The sequence below is a fragment of the Mauremys mutica genome, chromosome 1 (assembly GCF_020497125.1).
Source record: "Mauremys mutica isolate MM-2020 ecotype Southern chromosome 1, ASM2049712v1, whole genome shotgun sequence".
NCBI lineage: Eukaryota > Metazoa > Chordata > Testudines > Geoemydidae > Mauremys > Mauremys mutica.
The window spans coordinates 247,284,573-247,310,852 of NC_059072.1; the positions used below are offsets into that span (position 1 = coordinate 247,284,573).

At 44.4% G+C, this 26,280-nt stretch overlaps 2 protein-coding genes across 3 annotated transcripts in view; one reads left to right on the forward strand and one right to left on the reverse strand.

Moving 5' to 3' along the window:
• Nucleotides 1-567: 567 nt before the first annotated feature.
• On the forward strand, nucleotides 568-10,539 carry RPL31 (ribosomal protein L31). Its single transcript, XM_045006018.1, has 5 exons — nucleotides 568-605; nucleotides 1,316-1,432; nucleotides 3,918-4,043; nucleotides 9,858-9,970; nucleotides 10,474-10,539. The coding sequence occupies exons 2-5, from the start codon at nucleotides 1,326-1,328 to the stop codon at nucleotides 10,503-10,505; spliced, it is 378 nt and encodes a 125-aa protein (XP_044861953.1). The 5' UTR covers nucleotides 568-605; nucleotides 1,316-1,325; the 3' UTR covers nucleotides 10,506-10,539.
• Nucleotides 10,540-11,320: 781 nt separating this feature from the next.
• TBC1D8 (TBC1 domain family member 8) overlaps nucleotides 11,321-26,280 on the reverse strand; it is a 79,749-nt gene continuing 64,789 nt past the window's right edge. For both annotated transcript variants that reach the window (XM_045006007.1, XM_045005998.1), the window contains exons 11-20: nucleotides 24,898-25,015; nucleotides 18,093-18,378; nucleotides 17,417-17,546; nucleotides 17,062-17,160; nucleotides 16,659-16,727; nucleotides 15,403-15,643; nucleotides 14,141-14,206; nucleotides 13,361-13,450; nucleotides 13,088-13,188; nucleotides 11,321-12,284 (exon numbers count right to left, since the gene is read on the reverse strand). In XM_045006007.1, the coding sequence (XP_044861942.1) occupies nucleotides 11,826-12,284; nucleotides 13,088-13,188; nucleotides 13,361-13,450; nucleotides 14,141-14,206; nucleotides 15,403-15,643; nucleotides 16,659-16,727; nucleotides 17,062-17,160; nucleotides 17,417-17,546; nucleotides 18,093-18,378; nucleotides 24,898-25,015 (1,659 nt within the window). In that variant the 3' untranslated portion in view covers nucleotides 11,321-11,825. The remainder of the gene's footprint in view (nucleotides 12,285-13,087; nucleotides 13,189-13,360; nucleotides 13,451-14,140; nucleotides 14,207-15,402; nucleotides 15,644-16,658; nucleotides 16,728-17,061; nucleotides 17,161-17,416; nucleotides 17,547-18,092; nucleotides 18,379-24,897; nucleotides 25,016-26,280) is intronic.

Sequence of the window (26,280 nt, forward strand, 5' to 3'; positions counted from 1 at the left end):
AGTTCTCATCCACAGGCTTATCTTTTGGCCTTCACAGAACAAACGCATACAGATTTTCCTTCCCCCTCTCCCCCTCCTCCCCGCCGCTTCTGCTATTCCAAACTCCTACATTTGCAAGCGGAGATTGCTGACAGCTACACATTTTGCTTGCAGTCTGTTAGCATCTTAGGCTGGTTAAAGTTCACAGCATGTAAGAACTTTGGTTCACTTCAGGCCCAAAGTCACAACTTTGGTTTACCCAGGCCTAGTGGCACCAACAGGCTCGGACTCGCGCCCCCGCCTCCCGCACCGGCGCGGCCCCCGGGACACGGACCAAGCGCCCATCACCTCCCCCCCCCCGCCCCGCGCGCGCTTTAAGCCCGCTCCGGGGCGCTCGCGGCGGGATTGTTATTGTAGGGTCGCCGGGTTGCCCAGCAACTCCCGCAGGCAGGGCCCGATCCGACCTCCCACTCCCTGCAACCGCCGGTCCCCGCCTCTCCGGGCCGCGCAAGCGCAGTCCCGCCTTCCCCCAACCCGGAAGTGCTCCTCGCTCCCCCCCCGCCCCCTCCGGTTTGGTTCGTCCCACAATCCCCCGCGCCTTCCTTTCCGACCTGAGCCCGGGCAGGGTGAGTGGCTCGTCGCGGGGCTCGGCCGCCCATCCGCCGCCATCCGCCTCGCCGGGTCCTGCCCGGCTCCGGGCCCCGCCCGGCCCGAGTGGCCAGGGGACCCCGCGCCCGGGGCACCGGGTATTGCCGGCCCGGGGCGGGGGGGGATCGGCACAGGGGCCTCGGCCTGGGCGGGGGGGAGGGGAGGAGAGGAGAGGGGCTGCGGGGGGAGGGGAGGAGAGGGGCGGGGGGGGGGAGGGGAGGAGAGGGGCTGTGGGCACAGGGACCCGCACGGGGCTGGGACCCAGGCCTTGCATAGGGCGTATGGGATTGGTGCGGGTGCTTGTTTAGCAGCAGGAGGCATCTCTAGGGTTTGCCCCAGGTTTTGAGGGCAGGGCCAAGGGGTTTTCCCGAGTGCCCTGAAAGGTGGAGCCAAGTGTAAAAACCTGGTTCTGTGCTTTTGGGGTGTCATGTGAGCATGGGGGGGAAAGGGGTAAGCAAACTGAGGCGTGGTGCAGCACCTTGCTGTAGGGCCAGGGGAGGGGGGAATAATGGAGTTGTAACACTGAAGCTGCAGGTTTTGAAACCTGCAAGGCTAGTGCTCTATAAAAGGTGGATTAAGCTGAACTAGACTCCTCTGACTGTAGAAACCCTAATGTGTAAGGGGGAAAGGGTTAGAGATGACTTGATGGAAAGGCCCACACCAAGTTAGACATGTCCGTGATTTTCAGTGTTGCACAGATGGCTCCAGCAAAGAAAGGTGGAGAAAAGAAGAAGGGGAGATCTGCTATCAATGAGGTGGTGACTCGGGAATATACCATCAACATTCACAAACGGATCCATGGCGTGTGAGTGGCTTTTTTAATGCCTTATTTGTCCCGATAAAGTTGACCTTACTTTACCTGCTTAAGGTAGCTGGTGTTTGGAAATGGTTCCAGTAAGCTTTCTACCTGTTGGCAGTGGATGATTGTCATCAAAGATGCTGATTTCAGTGTGATGGGGTATATTAGGCCTCAGTTCTGCACCTGCATGTAGACTTGTGCAGATCCAATTGCAGCATCAAGGCCTGATTATGGTTTCTGGCAAATGCAGTTCTCAGGACGTTTTTCTCACTTGACATGATTTTTCCTAGGTTTAGCACACTGCTATTGAGTTTATAGAGAGTGAAGACTTGCACAGGAGCTCTGTCATTTCACTTGGGAGCTGCCTGTGGATGTAGAGTTAGATTCCAGTGGAGAGAGACTTTTTAACTTGAGTTTAGTTTTATAAATTTTAAGGAGCCAATAATAGGAAAGTATCAGATAGATGAGAGAAGTTTTTCTACTAAGTGTAAGATAATTGATAAATGTCATTACTTTATACAGAAGTTGGGAGGGGGACATACACTGGGGTTTTTCCTCTGGTGATACAGTCAGTTCCTTTTGTTCTTTCCACTTTCTGATTCTATAAATCTGTTTCATTTTATTTACTTTTTGAGGCTGCTTTTTTTTTTCTCTCACTACTAGGAGGTACTTGGTCTGAAATACTGTTTGTGTCTCCCTCTTGTTTAGTCTTCCTGCCATCTTGCTCCTAACCTCTCCTTCCCCACTGACTCCTAGCATTAGATGTTAATCTGTCAGCAATATACAAATAGTGCTTTGATAGGTGCTGTGCTACCTTAGTTTAAAAATCTCATCCAAGGGGCAACTTGAAATAAGCCCTTGGAGCCAGTTAGTACAACAGGCTTGTTGTAGTGAAATTTTATTGAAATTGTATGTACATTATTACACATCTCAGAGGGGTAGCTGTGTTAGTCTGGATCTGTAAAAAGCAACAAAGAGTCCTGTGGCACCTTATAGACTAACAGATGTATTGAAGCATAAGCTTTCATGGGTGAATACCCACTTGCGTCTGACGAAGTGGGTATTCACAGGGGTGAGCTGGAGCGGGTTCGCGCGAACCCGTTGTTAAATTTAGAAGCGGTTTTAGAACCGCTTGTTAACTAGCTTCCCTGGGAGGGAAGCTTTGATGGGCTCTGCCTGGGAAGCCTGTAATTCCTCCTCCCGGCCGCCGGGGGGCGCTGCACTGTGCTGCGAGAGCCATGTGAGCTGCCTCCTGGCCCTGTTGCTGCTGCTGCTCCTCGGACCTCTGGCCCTGGGGCTCCGGCTGCGTCCTGCTGCTCCCAGCCGCTCCCCCCGTGTGAGTATCTGCACCCCTCCCCCGCCTTCCCTGCCCACAGCCGCCCCCAGCCCCAGCCCGCAGCCGCCCCCTGCCCACAGCCGCCCCCTGCCCGCAGCCAGCCCCTGCCCACAGCCAGCCCCTGCCCGCAGCCAGCCCCAGCCAGCCCCTGCCCGCAGCCAGCCCCTGCCCGCAGCCAGCCCCTGCCCCACCCCCTGCCCACAGCCACCCCCTGCCCCCAGCCACCCCCTGCCCCACCCCCCGCCCCCAGCCACCCTCTGCCACAGCCACCCCCTGCCTGCAGCCAGCCTCTGCCCACAGCCGCCCGCAGCCCGCCCGTCTGCATCACCTGCCCACAGCCAGCCCATGTCACTCCCTGCCTCCAGCTAGCCCTGCCCCATGCCCCTATCTGCAGCCAGCCCCACATCCACTGGTGCCCTGCAGTTCCCAGGGCAGTAACCCTGCACACGTGCTTTAATGAGGGGGGGGCAGGGAGCAGCTGGGACCCACACGTGCACACCCTAGAGTGACCAGACAGGAAGTGTGAAAAATCGGGACGGGGGTGAGGGGTAATAGGAGCCTATATAAGAAAAAGACCCAAAAATTGAGACTGTCCCTGATCACCACCCTCACATGTGAAACGGAGCTCATTTCTAGTTCAGCCCCATCTTTTTAAAAAAGAACTTTAGGTAGGGTTAAAATACATCTGTATTTTCCTGGACATGTCATGCTTTTCGGTTCTTAATCACCTCCTGGGAAAATATGGACGTATGGTAACCCTATTGGTACAAAAAATACATGCTGTCGCACATCCCTTAAATCAGAACTTTTTATAGGGAACCCGTTGTTAAATCAGAACTTTTTATAGGGAACCCGTTGTTAAGATTTTGGCAGCTCATCACTGGGTATTCACCCATGAAAACTTTATGCTGCAATACATGTTAGTCTGTAAGGTGCCACAGGACTCTTTGTTGCTTATTACATATCTGTATCTATTTAGAAATAACTTACTGATTTTTGAGACAAGATGCAGTTGTTGCAACAACAATAAGGTTAGCATAGTCCAACAAAACTTTTTGGCTTATGGAATGACAGTCTGGCTAGATCCATGGCAAGTTTCCAGTGCTAGGGATATTTATTAAAGATTAGCTAAATAACCGTTTTCTCTGTTCTCAGGGGATTCAAGAAACGTGCCCCCCGTGCTCTCAAGGAGATCCGTAAATTTGCAATGAAGGAGATGGGTACTCCTGATGTACGCATTGACACCAGATTGAACAAAGCAGTCTGGGCCAAAGGGATAAGGTATGTCCCGGGGGCTTTAATCATGGGTAGGGGAGGAAGAATCTCACAAACACACGTGGGAGAATATCGAAGTATCTCTTCTGTTCACCAATATTTGCATTTCGCTTGCAAATGTTTCCTTTCTGGTATTGTAAGTGATTGGGTGAGATCTTGGGCTTAGGGCCCAAATCCACAAAGGGGTTTAGCTTCTTAGAAAATTACTGGAAGCCACAAACCCTGGGTTAGGCACCTAGACAATGAATGGGGAGAAAAAGAGGCACCTGAGAATGGGATCCACACAAGCCAGTACTCTAGGCGGGGAGCCACCTAAACCAGCCAACGGGAGATGCCTACTAGAGGGCTGTGTTGAAAGCCCTGCCCTTCTCCTAGCTAGGTCTGGGCTGCAGAGGAGGTTCCTGTCTCTGTTTGCGAAATACAGCTGGGAACTCCCTCTTCACACAAGGTGGGGGGAATTAGGCCTCCTTTATAATCTTTGGCCAGGCGGCTAGATACCCAGATTTGGGAGACACCAGTTCAGTTCCCCTTCTTTCTTCTGAGAGAGGATTTGAACATGGGTTCCCCACCTCTCAAGTGAGTGCCCTAACCAGTGGACTATGTGATATTCTAATGTAGGGCGCCCTCAATCACTCTTGAAGTCATTCTACTTTGTAATTAAGTAGGGCCAAATGACTCTAGCAGGGTGGATTGATTTAAATAATTGATAAGTGTTTTGTACACCTCTACCCCAATATAACGCAACCCAATATGATGTGGGTTCGCATATAACACGGTAAAGCTTTGACACACTGCTCTGAGCAGCGTGTTAAGGGTGCCGGACCAGGCCGGGGCTGAGGGGTTCGATAAGGGGCAGAGGGTCTTGGGGGCAGTCAGGGGCTCTTCCCCCCCCCCCCCCCCGGTCTGGGGGGCAGGAGCTGTGGGAGGGCACTTTTGGGGCCCCTGCAGTCCCAGAGTGGCCCGGGGGATTAGCAGGGGGCCAGGAGCAGCCTGCTCTGCTTCCCTCAGCCCGGCCCCAGCCGTGTCACTCGGGGGAGGGGGTTTGGGGGAAGGGATCCCCCCCGCCCTCACCAGCAGCAGTGGAAGTGGAGCAGCCCGGCCCCAGCCTGTTCCACTCTGCCAGCTTCCAGATGCAGCACTCCGCTTCCCGCCACCGGTGAGTATGGGGGGGCGTCCTTTCCCCAACCTCCCCGTACTCACCTGCCCGGCGGGAAGCGGAGCAGCCCAGCCCCAGCCAGCTCCACTCCGCCAGCTCCCTGCGCTGCACGTGAGTGTGAGGGGCATCCTTTCCCTAACCTCCCCGCACTCACCGACAGTGGGAAGCGGAGCGCTGCGGCTGGGAGGTGGCGGAGTGGAGCGGACTGGGGCTGCGTTGTTCTGCTTCCTGCCACTGCCGATGAGTGCCTTCGGTGGAGCAGTCAGGGGACAGGAGGGTTGGGTAGGTGGTGAGGTCCTGGGGGTGATTAGGGAGGGGGGGTCTCTGGGGGTGGTGGTCAGGGAACAAGGAAGGTGTGTTGGGAGCAAGTTTGATAAAACAGTGAGATTTTGTGTCTCCTGAGGCCTGCTTGTATCGGGGTAGAGGTGTATTTGTACTCTTTAGTTATTTTCCTAAAGAAAAGGTGATTCTCATTGGTTGGTAACCGTTAAAATATATTGAATTGCAACTATATATAGTCTTTACACTAAATTTAGTGCTGCTTTTTGCTTAACTGGGAGGAACTACTGTGTCTATACCCATGTATTTAAACAGTTATGCAGTAGAACCTCAGAATTACGAACACCTCAGGTTGTTCGTAACTCTAAACAAAAACCTTATCTTTGTTCTTTCAAAAATTTACAACTGAACGTTGGCTTAATACAGCTTTGAATCTTTACTATGCAGAAGAAAAATGCTGCTTTTAACCATCTTAACTTAAATGAAACAATAACAAACAGTTTCCTTGTCAAATCTTTTTTGAACTTTCCCTTTATTTTTAGTAGTTAAAAAAAAAAATACAGTACAGTATTATATGTAGTCTTTACTGCTGCCTGATTGCATACTTCTGATTCTAAATGAGGTGTGTGGTCAGCTGGGCAGTTCGGAACTCTGATGTTCTACTGTATAGCTTAATTTACATGTATTCAAATTCTTAATTTTACTTTATTATGTTAGAAAATGATTAATAATGTATTTATTTACGCAATTATTTTTTTACTTGTCATTTGTCAAGCTCTTTGGATTGAAATTAAAATTCAATTAAATGCAAAAAACAGCATTTTAATTGTTTATATAAAATTACATTAAATATGGTGCATATGTAAGAAAAAAGTTTAGCAAAACAAAGACTGGCCTATTTATTAAACAAAGGAATTCTCTGTAGTTAATTAATTGAACTGATTATTTCTGGTCACTCTCTCATACCCAGTTTTTATTAATAGACTGGAAGAGGAAAACAAGCTTTCCTGCTTTTTCAACTCCCAATCAGTTACTTAATTTTTAATGAACTAGTCTTTGAGCTGAACTAGTTCAATAAACAGAGATGAAGAAAATACTCTCTGAAGTGCTAACCTTGCTTTTTGACAGCAGTAGATGCAAAATCTGGTTCCAGGTACTTAGTTCGGTGGTTTGGTTTTTTTTTTTTAAACTTGGTAGCAAATATGTACCATTTAATATTATTTTTAGTATTTAAATGATTGAGTATAAGTAGTTTAGGCCTTAACATAGGTTATCAATTTAATTTTAGACAGATTTTTTTAAAATAAACTTGTTTTTAATTAGTTTTTTATTCCCTATGCTCAGTGGTAGAGCAGTTGTCTGAGAGGTGGGAAACTCCTGCTCGGGAATCCTCTGCTCATCAGGGCTTGGAGGGAGTTGAACTGGGGTCTCCCACACCCCAGTTCAGTACCCTTGTCACTGGGCTCAAGGTTATAAGGAAAGCCTCCTTCCCACCTCCTCATTTTGTGTGGAATTAGGTGTGCTCAGAGCACACCTACTAAATACGACCCTGCAGGCAAGACCTACCTATTTTCTTCTGGTTTGAGAATCATGCTGGGGTGTAGGTGTCAAGACGGGCACTTGGATGCCTGCTTGAGCATTGTGTGCATACCCAGAGGCTGAAACTTGGCACCTAGGGTAGGGAACTTTTTACATCAAAAACAGTAAGGTTGGGCAGCAGCTGAGTAGGAAGTGTAAGTTCCTTCCTGAATGTGGGTCTCACACTGATGCCTATATCAGCAAAACTTGTGGTGTTCAGGGGTGTGAATATTCCACTCCCTATGCAGGTGTGTATAGCGCCATGTTGGCAGGAAAGCTTCTCTTGCCAGCTTAACTAATGCTGCTCCCAGGGGTGGGTTTTTTATGCCAATGGGAGAGCTTTCCCCCAGCGGCATAGTGTGTCTTCACCATACGTGTCGCTGCAGCGCCACGCGTAGACCTGGCCTAAGAGTCTTCGCTGCAGCCTTGGGGAGCAAACTGGTAGAAAAGAGGGGCAGAGGGCACTGCTTAACACAAAGGTGGGCAAACTACAGCCCATGGGCCACATGCAGCCCGCCGGACCCTCCTGCCCTGCCCCTGAGTTCCTGGCCCCTCCCCTGCAGCCCCAGCTCACTGCGCCGCCAGTGCAATGCTCTGGGCAGCAGGGCTGTGAGCTCTTGCTGGGCAGAGCACTGGCCTGTTCTGGTGCTCTGGGTGGCACAGCTGTGCTCTAGGCAGCGCGGTAAGGGGGCAGGGAGCCGGGGTTGGATAGAGGGTAGAGGAATTTGGGATGGTGGTCAGGGGGTGGAGAACAGGGGGGCAGTCAGGGAGAAGGGGTGGATGGGGGCAGGGGTTTCAGGGGGTGAGAAGCAGTGGGGTTGGATGGTGGGCTACACCTGGCTCCCCTAACCGGCCTGCCATACAATTTCAGAAACCTGATCTGGCCCTCAGGCCAAAAAGTTTGCCCAGCCCTGACTTAACACATCAGTCTGTTTGTAGACTCACATCTCTTCCTCACCAGTCTACCCTTATTCCTCTGCAGAATCAGATTCTCGTGGCAGGGGTGTTTCAAAATCTTGAATTCTATATACTTTGGGCAATAGCGATGTAGGTTTTCCTCAAAAAGAGTTTGGACAGATCATTTTCTGCCTCCCTTCCTCAATGGTTACATACTAAAAATGACAAACATAAGATATACAGGGATACTAGGCTGGGACTAGCTTTGAAGGATTAAATACAGTTAATGTCTCACAAGCCACTCAGGCTTCAACTGTTTTATCCTTTTGTTACATGTGGCATGTTCAGATACCCCCTTTTTAAAAAAACATGTTCTGCTACCATCAGATGATGACAATAAGTATCTGGATAAATCTTGCAACCCCTCAAACACACAAGTTTAGCTGTTGATTCTCAGGCAGTTAGAAAACAGTGATTATGCTCTGTCCAGGATGAGACTTCAAGCATCTTTTTCTTAGCATATGCACAACATGCCTCAGGTGGCATGTGACCAGGATTCATCACCAAATTTGGTCTGCTGGTTGGATCATCATCTTCCCCGGGCCGGGTACTGATGGGTAGCATAACAGGTCCAGAATGTATTAACATCTAATTGTCTGCCCTGTATTACTGTTAGTCATGTGGGAAACACTTGCAAAGATGTTTAGCTAGCACACCAGTAATCGTGCTTGTTCCTCAAAGCAGACTGATCTGTCCTTATTTCCAAATGTCTCCCATTTTTATAGTCCCACTGTTGCTTCTTGGGAGAGCCCTCCCTAGCTCCTTACTTTAAGAAGCTTATGAAAAATGCTCTTATCTGCAGTCAGGTGCAGAATTGGCAGTGACGGTGTAAACACCCCAGCTCGGTAAGGGCTATAAGGCTACTTCTTTTAGTTACAGTAACTCTTGACTTAACGTTGAAGTTACCTTCCTGAAAAATGCGACTTTAAGTGAAACAATGTTAAGTGAATCCAATTTCCCCATAAGAATTAATGTTAAATAGGGGGGGGTTAGGTTCTTTTTTCACAAGACAAAAGACATATATATATATACACACACACAGTATAAGTTTTAAACAAACAATTTAATATTAGTACACAGTGATGATGATTGTGAAGCTTGGTTGAGGTGGAGGAGTCAGAGGGTGGGATATTTCCCTTACTGCTAAATGATAAACTAGCAATTGGCTGAGCCCTCAAGGGTTAACACTCTCTCACTCTACAAGGCAGCAGGAATGGAGGGAGGGTGTATGTGTGAGAGAGAGATGCACATTTCCCCTTTAAGTACACTGCCTTGTTAATTAGATCAGCTTGCTGAGACCAGCTGCTGCAAGCTCCCTCTGTCCTGAGCCCTGGTGTGTCTCCCCTGCTCTATAGAAGATGGGGTAAGCAGGGGAAGGGGGACACCCTGACAGTAGCCCCCCTCTTCCTTCCCCCTGCACAGCAAGGAGGAGTCTTGAGGAGCAGCAAATGGCAGTAGGTGAAGGGACAGCTGCTGCACAGAGAACTTAAGGGATCGGGGAGCTGATGAGGGGCTGCTGGTCCACCCTGCTTACAAGCCCCCACCAGCTAGCTGCAATGGGCTGCTCTTCCTGCAAGCAGTGGACAAAGCCGGTGGCTGCCAAAGGACAGTAGAAGGGAGCATGTTCCTTAATTGATCAGCAATGTAAGTGAGGAATTACTGTATTTTCTTGCCTGAAACAGCCAGGAACTCATTTTACATACTAGACTCACTTTGTTTAAGGGTGATCTGCTACCTGCATATCACTGAAACTAAGATTGTCTGTCTGAAATTTGACAGACTAAAATTGCATTCATGTAAAATGTATTGAAAATGAAACTACATAAACTTATGCACTATTTTCATTATAGGAATGTTCCCTACCGCATCCGTGTACGTTTATCCAGAAAACGCAATGAGGATGAAGATTCACCCAACAAACTATACACGCTGGTTACCTATGTACCTGTCACCACTTTCAAAAGTAAGTGTACATACTCTTCTCCATCCCGGTTGGCAAAGACAAGCCTCCTAAGCATCTGCTGCAAGGGAGACTCTTCGGGTATCTGTGGATGTTCTAGTATGTTGCTAGATTAGTTCTTGTCAAATAACTTTACTCTTAAATTTCTGCTGCAGAGGAAGAAGAGGGGGGCTTCTCTTGCCTAGCAGTTACCTCTGCTGCTCTCACACCCACACTGACAGAAGTCTAATGTTGAAACTGAATAATTCTGTGACTTTAGTCGTAAATGTTGTTGCACTAGTAGATTTATGAATTTTTTTAAATGTGAGTTAAGTTGTACCTTCAGGTTGGCAGTCTATTTGCTGCTTTAAAAATGCTCATATCTATTAGTTAGCTTAGTAGGTACCAGCATTCTTAATCTTGTGGTTAACTGCTAATTATGGCTTTGAGAAAATCTCCTTAGGTGCATCTATGATTTAGAGTAGACTATCTTGGTCACTGATCATTTGTTTTTGTTTTTTTTACAGGTCTACAGACAGTCAATGTGGATGAAAACTAAACTGCTTTTCAATACAATAAAGTTATAAAAGTGACACGTATTCTGACTAAGGTATCTTATTGAGCGGTGTCTTTTAATGCTCAAAGAACTACAGCATATCCAAATCAGCATTTGGTGGCTAGGCATCTGAAATTTCTGCTTGCTTTATTGGGGTGTTACTTTTATCATCCTTCTGCTATAAAGGTGTTTTTAAAGTATAGTGTTTACATTAGAAAAGGTAAAGCAGCAGCTCTTTGTACCCATCTCAAAACAAGAACATGGGGACAGCCAATGAAAGAAGAAGGAAAAAGACTTTTCACCCAACCTGTAGTTAAACTGCTGTAGGAAGTTGTTGAGACCAAGAACTTAACCCCATCCTTTTTTGAATCCTGCTATTTTAGGGATATCCATAGTTCGACAAATTTTGTGCTTCATGGCTTAACCCCTGATCACTAGTGCAGTGTGGAGGAGATTCTCACATATCCTCTAAAACATCTAGTTCTTGCCCATCAGAGGCAAGAGACTCAATTACATGGACCTCAGGTTTAATACTCTGTGGCAATTTGTATGGTTGTAAAAATAGTGTACATACAATTATTGGGGGGGGTGGCGGCTAAGGGTACTTTTAAAAAAAATTAGGTCTCTTATCTTCACTGGTGCTTTTAGAAAAACATGAAGAGTAACTTGTGCAGTATGGTCTACAAGCATACTTTAGTATCCCGCCCCCACTTTGAAAAGTACCCTTTACATAGGAGGGTTAGAGTGAGTGTCCTGCGCTTACCTCGTGAGTATTCCTTAGTTGAAGAGTTGATACAGTACCCCTACTTGGGGTAAAGTCCAGTACAAAAAGGTTTAATTGAAAAGTGCATGTTTTCACAGAACATCAGAAGCAGTCCATGTACACTTAACATTAGCAAGACATACAGCTCTGAATACAATCAAAAATATTAAAATAGTTTCAATTACCAGCATTGAAACAAGTCTTCAGGGTTAGTGCAAAAAAAAAAAAAAACCCAAACCACCACATAAACAAACTGCAGACAGTAGCTGAGGAGGGTTTTGCCCCAATTAAAAAAAAACCACTAACAAAACTACTGGAGCCAGCTTCTGCTCTCCCAATATGTAATGGGTCTGCAGTGTCTTCACAGTGCAGACAGATGTTTCCTTTTACATTCAAAACAAGAACATTTAATAAATCAATAGCACAAACTACACACCCCTTTAGCTTTTAACGCTCTCAAACTGAGGAGCAAACAAAACAGTCCACTGCTAACCAAAAGCCAGCCTTTGCAACACGTCGCTTTGGTGTAACTTCAGTGCAGTCAGTTTCAGGCAACTTTGCTACTGTGTATTCAGTTTCATGTGTTCAGCTAGTGCCTGGTCACTCATTCCATTTGTTTTGAGACAGTATTGATTTAGCTTTGCATTCTCCAGTTTTGGTTTCAGTTCTAAAGGCTTTTCAAAGAAATTTACTAGTGACTGTTCAGTCAAAAGTGATGCTAAAATTTGTTCGAAGGAGATAATCCAGTTCCCTTCAGTCACAGGTAAAGATTGAGTCTCTTTATGAGTAGTCTTCACAGTGTCAGTAAAAACCGTATCCTGGTCTGAGGCCGAGGCCTCAGACTGTACATCCTCAGCAAATTCATCTGATCCACTCCCCAAACTGCTACTTCTTTGACCCACTTCTCCAATCTGAAGTAGTAAAGTGGTCACAGTGGCAATGGCTTGATATAAAGAGTTTTCCTCTGGATCTTCATGAAACATGCTGTACAAGGTTTTGCAGAACTGGATGAATTCCCTCTAATAGGCAAGGGGAAATTATTGTAACAGGTCAAATTATTGATGATCACCATATCACGGATACAGCACAATAGCTATAAAAGTTTGGGCAGTAAATATAAGGTGACATGGAATTTTAGATTACCACGCAGAAGCATCCTCATTTGTAAACTCTTGCTACAAATTTAAAGACTTTTAGCCGTTTGATAAAGTGCCAAAAAAAAAAAAGTTACCAGGACGTACTCTGGCAGTTAGTAATACTTTCCTCATTGATATGACAGAGACTGGATTCTGTCTGTGGGAGTGAGAGAATGAGAGCGCCTCCAGAGTGTGTGTGTCTGGGGAGGGAGATTAGGATTTGATGGGAATGGGCAGTGTGTGATTAGCCTTGGGATGGGGTGACCTCTTCAGTCAACCCAGAAACAGAGTGCTGTAAGCGCAACACAAGTGATCTGGGATCTGCATTAGCTGCTTGTTGGTTTTGGCCTGTGGAAAACGTAGATATGGCTTGGACCTAGCTATTTGAGAAATTACCTTTTTCCCAGTACTACGTTAGTGTATTTGCAGCCAGTGGAGGTACATGGCTTTCAATTTACAAGAGAGAGTTGCTGGTGGGATGGTCAAGGGCCCTTTTGGATTAGCTTCATCTGGTCCAAACTAGTTCAAATTTTGGATCTAGTACACAGAGTAATTTTAGATTTGTTTGTGGTAACTGCTATTAGAAAGAGCAGCATACTTGTGCTCAGACATTTTTAAAAGGTCCTACAGTCTTGTAGGATAATTTCCCAGCCTTATTTAAAATTGCATCCTCAATATATAAATACCTGGCTCATTTTTGGCATTGCTTTTTCAGTTTTAGTATCCTTCTCTTTGGCTAAATCTTTAAGCATCTGCTTCAGTTGCTTCTGGTAATCTACTGTATCACCTTGGGTGGGGGGAAAACACAAACATTAGTTTTAAGTCCATTGCAACAAATTAAAATAAAAACCAGAAACTGGAGAGGAGAAAAAACTTGACCAATAATGAACTTAGAGCTGGTCAGCTCTATTATGTACATAATTATACTAACATAATTTTATAAATTCAACAGCACATACCATTTGTTTTTCCAAATACTAGTGGCCTCGAAGTAGACAATAAAGGATTCTTTAGTGGTGACTGACTGTCTCTCTCATTTTCTGTGAGCGCTACCAAAAAAATTCAATACATTGAGAGAGTTAGCTATTAATGTGCCATGTCAAAGATCACTAAGAGCTTCATCACGTTTTAATCCTCTGAGCTCAGGAAAAAAACTAGCATTAATGCTAAAGGTGATCTTTGCAGGTGATAGTTATTTAAACATTGCCTAGTTATATCAGACTTTATGCTTGTGTTAAAACAAGCAGCTTATTGTAATAGAGTAGCAGGAAATGTTGCCAAGAGTAACACATTAACAAAAAGCTTCACACACTGTATAAAATATCACTCAAACTCTAATCACCTAATCACGTTAGACTGGGATTGTATCTCTGCAAGGTCAAACCAGTACTGTATGCAGCAAATCTTTTCAATAAAAACAGAGTACCAACCCCTTAGAACAACTAACTCCCGTATGGAAACAGGCCCAGAATCGATTGCAAGACATCGCAGAGTAGAGCAGCTGTAAGCCACCTTGTTTATAGGAAGACACCCAAAAGTTTCAAAATTAAGCGAAGAAGAGCTTAGACTGGAATTTTAAAAAACTGTAACTAACTAGCATCATTAGAAATGTAGAGTGCACATCCTCTCAGTTGAGGGCAGCCATGTATATTCATTCAGCAACTTCTGCTTCCCAAAGTGTCTGTTTATAGGGACTGGGAGAGGAAGGGAGGATGATCTTTTCCTTTCAAATTTCTTACCAGGAGGGATGTGCAGCCTGTATAACAGGTTTATCTTTTCATTCATTTCTCCATTATACATAACATCTACAAGAGGAAAAGAAACAGTACACCAGAACATTTACTTCCACAGTTTAAAATAATCAGGAGTTCTTTAAGTACAACATATGTACATGCAGCCAGTGTATTAAAATGAAATATTTAAGACCAGCTAGTGTGTAGGGCTTACTGTTACTAACCATGAAACACATCAAATCTAGAAATATTGGCAAGAATGCAAAGTGGCCTAGCAGAGGCTATACATTGCCACAGCTGAACAAAACCATGCCCTCATTTGGGGGCCACCATTTTCCTCTTAATACTTCCCATACACCTCCACAACAGTCTTGTAGGATAAGCAGAGCAGTGAGGGCTCCTCTATTTTATTTAAATAACCAATGCAGACAAGGTACTAATGCTTAATTCACTCAAAACATTATCGTGAAGGGTTTTTAAAACCCTTCACATCAGCTCACGTTAAGAGTTATACAGTGGCTCAGCTCTGTATCAAAAATCAGTTCTAGACATTACGTGAGGAGATCTATGTTTGAATCCTGGATTCGGTATCCCACTACAGGTAAGGCAGTTTCAACTTTGGCAAGATATGGAGATGCACAGCCTCATGCCATTCAGACACTAATTACATCTCAGGCATACCCGAGCAAAGGAGTCTCGTTCCCTCCAGGTCAGGTTATAATTTTGGTGATCCAAGCACAGCCTGTGTACAGGGAAAGAGGGGGTAGGCAGGAGGTCGCTGTGTAAGAGAAAAATAAGGCCCCCCAAAGCTAGACTCTAGGTGGGCTGAGATTCTCTACTGTTCTGTCCTCTACATAAAAACTCAATGGATTATGAATCACAAAAGATACTAGGCAGCTCTCTCAACTGGGGGGGAAAAACTAACATGGGAGAAAAGGGGATTTCATAATCTCCAAATACAAAAGACTGTTTAGACAATTTTACACATGGTACGACTTCAAAAAGTTTTTCCTAGCAAAAATTAAACTTCTGGTGCTTGAGAACTGTGAAGCATTTTAATATGATTTTTCAATCAGGTCCGTAGGTTGCCTTATTATTCCGATTACTTCAAAGTGAAATCAGGACAGAAGAGAGATTAGTTAAACTGTACTCAAGAAAAAGATGTCCTTCTCTTACTTTGGCAGGCTAACTGAAGCCAGACCACCCTGCGTCCCATCCCGCCACCAGCCCAGCCCAAGGGCCAGTTGGATTGTCATAAAGGTAGCTACCTAAACAGCTAGCAAAGCCTTTGAATTCGATGAGATGGTCCATATTTTCATCCAGAAGTCGGAATGTTCTTTCAGCTAAAATTTGAGTGTGTTCCCCACACGTCCACGGTGAGACAAGTTTATAAAGGTTAGTGAACTGCTGAGAGTCTATTCTGTACTGCTCAGCATAAGGCCGACTTGGGTCATGTCGCAGAATTACAGGTCTCATCCCTTGCCAGTAGCAGCTCATTAGATGTTCTCTCTAAAAGGAATCAGAAGCCATAGAAAAGAAAACATTATTACATCAATTATTAAGAATAGTGGTTGGTACAGACTTAAATATTCATATCAAGGTATGCTGGAACTGTTAACCTCTTTTTGTAGGTGTGATGATACCAAGACAATTCCTAAGAAAAAACCACTGTTCAAGTCTCAAATCAGATAAGTTGTTTCATGATTTCCAATGGGTAATTAGTAGGTAACATTTTCAAAACTAGTAAGAGTTTTACAATATTTTCTCCCAATTACCTAATAGTTATTGCTGTCAGGTAAACAATACACAGACAAAGAGAGTCAGGTAAATATCACATCATTACTAAAAAAAAAGAAAGGTTTCAAAGAGAATAACCCAAATCCAGGAAATGAAATTAGGAACAAGGCAATTAAGTAAGTTATTTATAAAATTGTGAAAGCCCAGGAAATTGTAAGTGAATGGAAAGGACTCCAGGTTAATTTTTTACTGAGAGGTGAGGACTGCCCTCTAAGGAACATTAAGACTAAGAAAGTGAAGGGGGTTTTTTGGTACTTAAGTTTTTTGCTGCTCAGCGCAGAGAACACAGGTTGCAGAGCTGTGCATTATTAAACCTGTGTGCAGACAGAATTTGCTAGAATACAATAGAACCTGATTTTACACAGTCCTTTTTTGTACTACAGGTTAGCAGGGGCATGCTAAGGTTATTTTTTGCTCTTTTAAGTGTCATGAGGTTATTCTTTGCTCTTTTAAGAAGTGTCATGAGGTCCTTGAGACCCAATCCAAGCCCCACTGTCTTAAATGGTCATTAAATTTGCTCTTTATAATCTAGCTGAACAGCCACCTGAAGGGAGAAAAACAGTAAGGTGCAGTTTAACAGCTTACCCAAATGACAGCACCACCGATAATACAGTAACTCTCTCTTTCCACAGTTCTTCACTGAACCTCTAGTATAAGATCTGCAAACTAAACCCATATAACACTGGAGCTTTCTGTCTTCATCCCTCTACTTTCCAAACATACCAACCTTAAACAAGTCATATAGTTCCTCTAAATCTTCAGGAAGAATTGAAACATCTGGGATGACAACTCTGAGCTTAAAGAGAAAGAAGGGAAAAGCACAGTAGTGAAAACCAGCACTGATATAAATGGCATAGTCAAGAAATGTGCACTCCCACATTGTACTCTACACAGTGAAAGAGGATAGCCAAGAATTGAAACATTTCTGGTTTCATATTTCTTCCAGTCCCGCCCTTTAAATCTATCTTAGGGACATTATGAATAGAAGTGCAAAAAAGCATGGAGGCTGAAAAACATCAGATACCGGATCACCCTTAACTCACACTGTGGTACCTTTTTAAATTTAATGCAAGCTTAGTTAGAGTAATAGTAGTTAAAAAAAACCTTAAGTGCTAGAAAATTCTACTCACCACATTTTGTTTGGTTGTATCCTCATGGCTTTGTAGAACACGAATCCTGTGTTTATAGCGCATACGCTCTATCTGTTCCACAGAGTGGTCTCCGAATTTCTAGAATACAAGAATCAATTTTTTAACTTTCCTGAAAATGTAAAAAGTGCATAGTATTATTAGTCCTAGAAAAATGAAAGTGTTTCAATACATTTAGTCTCTAGTTTATCAACCTAACTAGGTATTTACACCATGCCCATCACTGTGGTATCTGAGCACCTTATCGAGGGGCTGATTTACCAGAGGGTTATGCTATGGAAACTCACACGGTTATTTAAGTATCAGAAAATCCAGGCGATATCAAGTTTTATTTTACCTCATAGGAATCACGGATTAGGTCAGCTATTTCAGTCACTGGACAGGGCTCCTGATCATCGCTGAAAAAGGCATGGTGATTACCGATTGGAGGTAGAGGGCTTTCCTCATTTTGAACGTGATCGAAAAACCTAAATGGAACAAAGCAATACAAACACAGATGACTTCGCTGTGTATGCTGGGAGCAGAGTAATAAGTAAGCATCGTCTTCTGGCTCAGACTTAATGGAAATATACAGGTTTTTTGCTACTAAGCTTTTCAAAATGCCTTGACTATTACTCACACTATAATTGTGATCTAGCCAATAACTAAAGGCAGACACCCCCCAAGGAAGAACGTTTCTGTCTCCACAAAGTCTGGGACAAGAAGCTCTTCAGTCAAGGGAAGAAGCTAAGAGCAGCAGTAAATACTACACATTGACGCAGTCCCCTGCTTCTCTCAGTATTCCCAGGAAATTTCATAGGGGCTCTATTAGCCAAATTTCCTAAACCTTTTGTTGAGATCAGACACTGATGGGACAGCAGCAACAAGACGAACTTGAATTAGACACTGCTGCATATGCCTATACTATATTCTTCTCTTACTATTGATACAGAAGCCACATTCCTTTGTATTAGTTTTAAAGCAGAGCAATTTGAAAGTACTATATACTTTGAAGTTCAGACAGAGGAGGATACCTGCTAAGAATCATCAAGGCATGCCCATCATCCTTGCTGTTACATAGTTCTGCTGCATTGGCTTCAAGAATAGCCAAGCCCAACTGGAAAATGGCTTTGATTCCATCGAAGAAGAAGCAGTCTACGACATTCACAGCACTTTCTAGGGGCATGATGCTGAGGAACAGGGTAAGGAACCATGAAAGGGAAATGGAAGCCAAGGTGGACAGATCTTTCATGTGTTCAGCCAGTTCTGGAAGTCGCTCCTTTATAAGCTCTTCGAAGACTGACTGGTCTACCTGAGCACCTGTAAGTCACAATGAAACCACAGGGTTAGCTGAGGCTAAAGGATTTGTTGAGATCTACAGTTAACTGCAACTCAACAGCTGCCAAATCAACAAAATGAAATCTGAACCACCAAGATGTGTACGCACCTGAAATGAGTAACTGTATTATCCTACAGTGATAAACCTCGTCCCCCACCCACTGTGTTGTGTCTATACTACTTATTGTAAGTTCTTTTGCACAAGGCCTGTATCACTTTCTGTTAAGTGCCTAGCACCCTTTCGGGTGCTATACAATAATAATAGCAGCAGCGGCTACAGACAATTTCATACCTAAGTGCTAGCAAGAACAGTTTTCAAAGCTGCTTACTGTTCAACTTCGGATTTATGCAATAAAAATGAAGCAAAAAAACCCTTCCTTCCGGTGTACATAGTTCAGCACTCCATACACACTCCAACTGCAAAAAAATGAGCAGGGGAGCAGCTGCACTAGAGTGGAAAATAAACTGTTCTTGAAGGAAGTATTTATTTGGTAAAAAGTAGGATGTTTAAAAAAAAATAGTAATTTCCTATCATTCCCAGGCGTAAGTTTTCCTTGGTGCCTTACAGACAATCTTTCTAAGTGGAGCACATTCAGGCCCTGATCCTGCAATCTTATCTACTAGCCCTCACCCCTGTGCCCATGAATAGCTTCACTGGAGCCAATGTGACTTCACATGCGTAAAGAATCCATAGTAGCAAATCAGATATGCAAGACCAGGGCCTTGGATGAAAGATGTTTACTGTATACAAAAAGGAGTTCTCTTTGCCAGTCATTTTCTGTATTCCGTCTGCAGTTATTTCATGCAACCCACGTTTCTCCTCCCAGCCCAGATCCTCCTCTCCTTATCAGAAAGTTCTGCTTGCTATGAAATTCCTGGCTTAAAAATCAAGTTATACAAATCTCCAGGATACATCACTCAAAACGTCTACTGCCCAAATGCCAAGCACATCCTGCATCACCTGAGACAGGAAGTCCAAAGCACTGGACACAGCAGTTTTATTTTTTAAGCACTTTCTACATCAAGTCATAAGGATGCACCCTAGTAGAGATGGGGAGTATGCAAATTATGCTACCACATGAGCTGGTCAGATCCAACCCTGATCCCAAGATGATTATAATAATTTGAGTGCTAAGAGCTCTTGAGAAACAAGAAAGAGACAATCCCCACCTCGCAGCGCATGCCATCTACCTCAGACATTATTCATCACGTGAGGACCATAAACAGACAAAAAGAGAAGGGAAAAGAGAGGAGAAAAGGGAACGGGTGACGACAAGATCACGATTACTCAGCAAAACATGGACTCCCCTTGACAGTTCCATTAAGTTTGTGTGTGTTTATCCTAACTCTCTCAGGCAATGAGGCAGAGTGGGTTTTTAGGAAGGATCTGAATGAGGAGGCAGAGGTAGTTTGGCAAACAAGTGCAGAGAAGGCATTTTGTGCCTGAGACACAGCATGGAGGATAGATAGCAGATTTGTGAAGTCAGAAGTTTAATATTAGACATACATGAAGTGCTGTACATTTTACAAAAGGCCATGTTATTAGTAATGTTTAAATTGTGGCAGTGGCCCACCAGGTCTATTTAAGGTACTTTTATGGCCCCCATAACAGGAGTATCTGAGCACCTTTAATGTATTTACCCATACAATACCCCATGAGGGAGGGAAGTGCTATTATCCCCATTTTACAGATGGGAAACTGAGACAAAGAGGGGCAAAGTGACTTGCCCAAGATCATACAGGAAGGCTGTGGCAGAGCCAGGAACTGAACCCAGGTCCTCACTGTGCTAAAGCACAGTACAAACAGAAGATGAAAGCCACAGACAAGACATAACAAGTAGAGAAGACCAACAGGTTATGGTGGGAGATGGGGGAAGACAAGGTAACAAAAAAAATAATAGGATATACACAATTCTTAATCAACCTGGAGCAGTGTTCACAGCTTGCCACCTGCCTAGCCGTTATTGGGGTTACAGTTTGCTGTAAGCAACACAGAAAAGGTGAGTTTGGAGGAAGTACTTGGAGGAGGAAGTGGCTGTGGCTCAGAGGCTTTTCCCACTTGAAAAGGGTGCCATGAAGAAAAGTGCTTGTTGCAGACTCAGGTAATCAAGGCTGCCATCAGTGGAGGAGAGTAGGAGGGAGAGGCCCTCACAATGAAGATAAAAAGTCAGGTGCACACGGCAGGGCTAATTTCTGAAAGTAAGAGCAAGAAGTGTCTCTGGTGCAGTCAGGGAGGGAGAGCTAGAGGAGGGAGTTAAGGACTGTGTGTGGCACAGTCAGTGCAATGATTTTAGCAGCTGGATTTTGACTGGATGTGTTACTGTCACATGCCAAAGAGGGGGTGTGAGGTTTTGGGTGTCAAGGTCAGAGAGAAAGAGATTACAGAATTTATGGAGCAAGATGATCAAAGCTTGGACAAGAATTTTGGCAGCGTGGACAGAGTGGAAAGTTTAGATCTTGGAAATGTACAGGAAGAAGCAACAACATTTAGACAAGGCCTGGATATGACAGTCAGAAGAGAGGGCCAAGTGAAAGATGAAGCCAAGATTACAAAATTGAGCAACAGGAAGAATAACATTGTTGTCAGACCTATTTTTGAGGGGGAGAAAGGGAGGGCAGAGGAAGATCAGGAATTCCCCTTTGGTCATGTTAAGGGCTAGGGCACGTCTTCAGTGCAGAGTGAACTTGGGCTACTGGCAGGGCCGGCTCCAGAGCCCAGCGGGGCAAGCACCCGCCTGGGGCGGCCCTTTCCCGGGGGGGCGGCAGGCTGGGCCGGCGGACCTGCCGCAGTCATGCCTGCGGGAGGTCCACCGGAGCCCCAGGAGCAGCGGACCTGCCGCAGGCATGACTGCGGAGGGGACGCTCGGCCGGCGGCTCCAGTGGACCTCCCGCAGGCATGACTGCGGACGGTTCGCTGGTCCCGCGGCTCGGCTGGACCTCCCGCAGGCATGACTGCGGCAGCTCAACCGGAGCCGCTGGACCAGCGAACCGCCCGCAGCTGCGGGAGGTCCAGCCGAGCCGCGCGACCAGCGGACCCTCCACAGTCATGCCCGCGGGAGGTCCGCTGCTCCCGCGGCTCGGGGGCGCCTCCCGGGCATGACTGCTTGGGGCAGCCAAATTTGTAGAGCCGCCCCTGGCTACTGGCATCTAGGGCTGAGCACCCAGGTTTTTCATAGATTCCAAGGCCAGAAGGGACCGCTGTGATCATCTAGTCTAACCTCCTGCATATCACAGGCCATAGAACTTCGCACAATAATTCCTAGAGCAGAGCTTTTAGGAAAAAAACATCCAATCTTGATTTAAAAATTGTCAGTGATGGAGAATCCTTCGTGACCCTTGGTAAATTGTCCAGTGGTTAATTACTCTCACTGTTAAAAATTTACACCTTATTTCCAGTCTGAATTTGTCTAGCTTCAACTTGCAGCCATTGGATCACGTTATACCTTTTTCTGCTGGACTGACAAGCCCATTATTAAATATTTGTTCCCCATGTAGATATGTATAGACTGTAATCAAGTCACCCCTTAACCTTCTTTTTGTTAAGCTAAATAAATGGAGCTCTTTGAGTCTATTGTTACAAGGCACATTTTCTAATCCTTTAATCATTCTTGTGGCTCTTCACTGAACCGTCTCCAATTTATCAACATCCTTCTTGAATTGTGGGCACTGAACTGGACACAATATTGTGGCGGTCACATCAGTGCCAAATACAAAGGTAAAATAACTTGTCTACTCTTGCTTGAGATTCCCCTCTTTATGCATCCCAGAATTGTGTTAGCTCTTTTGGCCAGAGTGTCACATTAGGAGTTGATTACCCACCACAACCCCCAAATCTTTTTCAGAGTCACTACGTCCAGGATAGAGTCTCCCATCCTATAAATATGGCCTACATTCTTTGTTCCAAGATGTATATATTTAGCTATATTAAAGTGCATATTGTTTGCTTGCGTCCAGTTTACCAAGTGATCCAGATTGCTCTGTATCAGCCATCTGTCTCTTCACTACTTGCCACTACCCAATTTTTGTGTAATCTGCAAACCTTATCAGTGATGATTTTATGTTTCCTTCCAGGTCATTGATAAAGATGTTAAATAGAGTAGGGCCAAAAGCCAGTCCCTGTTGAACCCCCACTTAATCATGATTTCCTGTTTACAATTACATTTAGAGACCTATCAGTTAGCCAGTTTTTAATCCATTTTGTGTGTGCTATTTTAATTTTATATCATTCTCGTTTTTAATCAAAATGTACATTACCAAATTAAATGCCTTACAGAAGCCTAAGTATATTACATCAACATTATTACCTTTAACAACCAATCTTATAATCTTATAAAAAAAGATATCAAGTTAGTTTGACGGGGTCAATTTTCCATAAACCCATGTTGATTTGCATTAATTACATTACCCTTCTTTAGTTCTTTATTAATTGAGTCCTGTATCAGCCACTCTATTATCTTGCCTAGGACTGATGTCAGGCTGACAGGCCTATAATTACCCGGTTCATCCTTAAAGATTGGCACAACACTAGCTTTCTTCCCGTCTTCTGGAACTTCCCCAGTGCTCTAAGACTTTTTGAAAATCAACATTCATGGTCCAGCGAGCTCCTCACCCTGCTCTTTTAAAACTATTGGATGCAAGTTACCTGGACTTGCTGATTTTAAAATGTCTAACTTTAGTAGCTTCTGTTTAACACCCTTCAGAGATGCTAGTGACATGGAAAGAGTATTATCACCACATGATGGGACCATATCATCTGTTTTCTCCCAAATATAGAACAAAAATAGTGACTGAACATTTCTGTGTTTTCTGCATTACTGATAATTCTACCATTTCCATCTAGTAATGGACTAATACCATTTTCAGAATTCTTTTTATTCCTAATATATTTTAGAAAACTGCTAGCTGAGGTGTGACCAGCCACACTGCAAACCCATACCCCCCCAAAGGTGTCCACTCAGCTGCACCCACACTGGTGCAGCTCTCACTAGGGTGAGACACTAGGACTTCTAAGAACATGTCACAGCATTCTTAGTGCTACAGTAAAATGAGCTACAATTCTTTCCCAGTGAATCGTGGGAGAACTTGTCTGCCCTTCTGGGCATACAGGAAGAACTGTGGGAAAGCACTGGAGAACTATAAGCACTCAAGCGGTTTAGCCTACATCCACAGCACAAAGTGGGCAGGAAATCAGCCTGAGTGTAAACACCACTGGAGTTTTAGCCTAGAGCCCAGAGTGGCCCAGCTAGCTTGGGTGTAAATTATCACCACACTTAGGTAACAGAGTTTTGCATGGACAGGAATCAAGTTAGGGAAAACATCTGAGTAAAAGCCCAAGTTAACCCTGCAGTGAAGACAAGTCCTTCGTTGATGGAGATACCACAAGGAGATATCAGAAAGACAGGCTGAGATTTGAGTTTGGATGGAAGGAGGCAAATCTAGAGTTGAGAGGCAGACCTGCAAGTCATCAGCACCAAAATGGTAGTGGAAGCCATGCTCGCAGTTGAGGAGCGGGTTCTGACTGATGGGACACAACGGTGCCTAATCACCCGCTGAGAATGAAACACATTGCCCCTGTGTAGGTAGTTTCAACTCCCACACCATTAACCTTTTTACTAGCTGACCCTAGAGCAATACTCCTCTAACTTAAACTAACTGCCTGCACTTATCCCTATTCAGTGACCAGGGGATACGACGGCAGATGGTATAGCTAAGCACTAAGGCTAGCAGTAAAGACAAAAATGAATAAAACTCAACATAAAGCAAATATCTTCCATTTAAAAACAGTTAGGGAAGGACAAGCGAGTGCAAATAATGAGATAGATAGATAGATAGATAGTGCATGCCTAAGATTAATGTATAAAACAGGTCATTACATCTGCAGCCAAGCACTGTGCATGTAGTTACACCTTTTCACACAAGCAACTTAAACGCACATTTCTGAAAGTTTGGCCTTCTGTGTCTTAAAGGTACCTATACTGCAGAACAAGTAGACACACCCTGCAAGGCATACTGTAGAGCATAAGATGCAGAAAGGGTGGAAGTTGTATCTCCCACAGCTGTATACTCTGAAGCCTAAGAAACACAGGGCGGAAATCAGCTCTTTCTCCAGGGTAATTTTAGATACAATCCTACCTTCCTCCACCATCCTGATATCACAAGCATGTCAGATAAGAAATAGCTACCACAACATATCCTTACATATGCCATCCATACAGCTGGGGGTGACATCCCAATAACACTCAATACTTTACAGTAACAAAGATTAGCAAGTAGCTAGCCTGTTTTTAATTAAACATGTGCAAGGTTTAACACTTGAGGTATAAATGGAGCATCTCCTTGATCAGCAAAAGAAAATGACTGCAAAGCCAAGATGTACATTAGTAATTTTTTTTTTTTTTTTTTTTTACTAATTTTCAAATATTTCAGACAGACTCAGTGAAATCTGTAATGAGCAAACAGCAGTTACACATATATGAATGGTGCTCTCACATACAAGCTTACCTATCACTCGGTGGTTAAAGTAATCTGGCAGCATCCTCTCACACACAGCAACCAGCAGCCAAAAAGCTTCCTCCTCTTTGGCATACAACAGCAGCACAGAGGTCAAGATATTCATAGACTGTTATGAGGTCAAAGAAGAAAATGGGATTTATTAGTTGCAGAAACGCCCCTCCCCCCTTTCACCAAAAGCTCCTATCCTTTAAAAAACAACAATAAAACTTTTCAGATAAAACATCAATTAATTGGCAGGAGAAATGCCTGTCACCCCCAGGGCTCCCACAGTGTGACAGCTTACCACAAAACACAGCTCTCCTTACTGTAGAGATTTTTATTTTTTTTTGGAAGGGCGAGACTGATTCTATTATTGCAATCCAGCTAAGACTTTAAGCCATAGGGGGATTTGCAAGTTCATACATGCCACTCTTGCATAGTTGGCTCACGTTGCCGCACATGAAAACACAGCATTATATCTGTCAAGATGCAAAATAGGCATCCAACTGTCATAACATGGGTTATGGAGACAGATATGAGTCAAGGAAGCCAGTGGAGTATCAGAAACCTGGAAAAATCTCTGCCTGCATGGGCTCAGGCGTTTGGTCACAAGCTGAGGTGGTTCAAAAGTTTTGGATTTTTTTAAGCAGAATTTTTTTATTGTTTCTTTAAACAATCAAACACAGCAAGCAGCAGATATTTGGCCACACGCTTCTGAAACCCCAAACCATATTCAGGTTTTGGCAGATTAATTTCAGCTTTTCAATTAAAAAAAATCACAACAAATTTTGAAGGAAAGCAGACGTTGTTCGTGATTTTTTTTCTGCTTTTTAAAAAACCCCTAGTTTTCGAACCAAAAAAAGTTTTGATGGAAAATATTTGTCCAACGCTTTTAATGAGCTTTATGCCTTTTAGCACTAGCTGATGCTGAGAACCGGTGATACCTTGTAAAGAAGTTTTCTCAAAACTAGGTTTGTGCTGAGATGCGGAAGGTTTATTTTTCCCAGGGCCGCCCGTGAGAGGGAGCAAGTGGGGCAATTTGCCCCGGGGCCCACAGGGGCCCCCACGAGAATATAGTATTGCAATTTTTTTATGGAAGGGGACCCCGAAATTGCTTTGCCCCAGGTCCCCTGAATCCTCTGGGCAGCCCTGCTCCAGCCTCCTGAGTTCTGACCATGGGAGTAGTGTAGTTCTAAACTCGTGAGCCAGCTCCCTTATCTTCCATGCAGACACCTCTACAGAGGCAAAAAACTTTGGGTTCATTTAGGTTAGAACATAAGAAAAGCCATACTGGGTCAAATCAAAGGTCCATCCAGCCCAGTATCCTGGCTACCGACAATGGCCAATGCCAAGTGCCCCAGAGGGAGTGAACCTAACAGGTAATGATCAAGT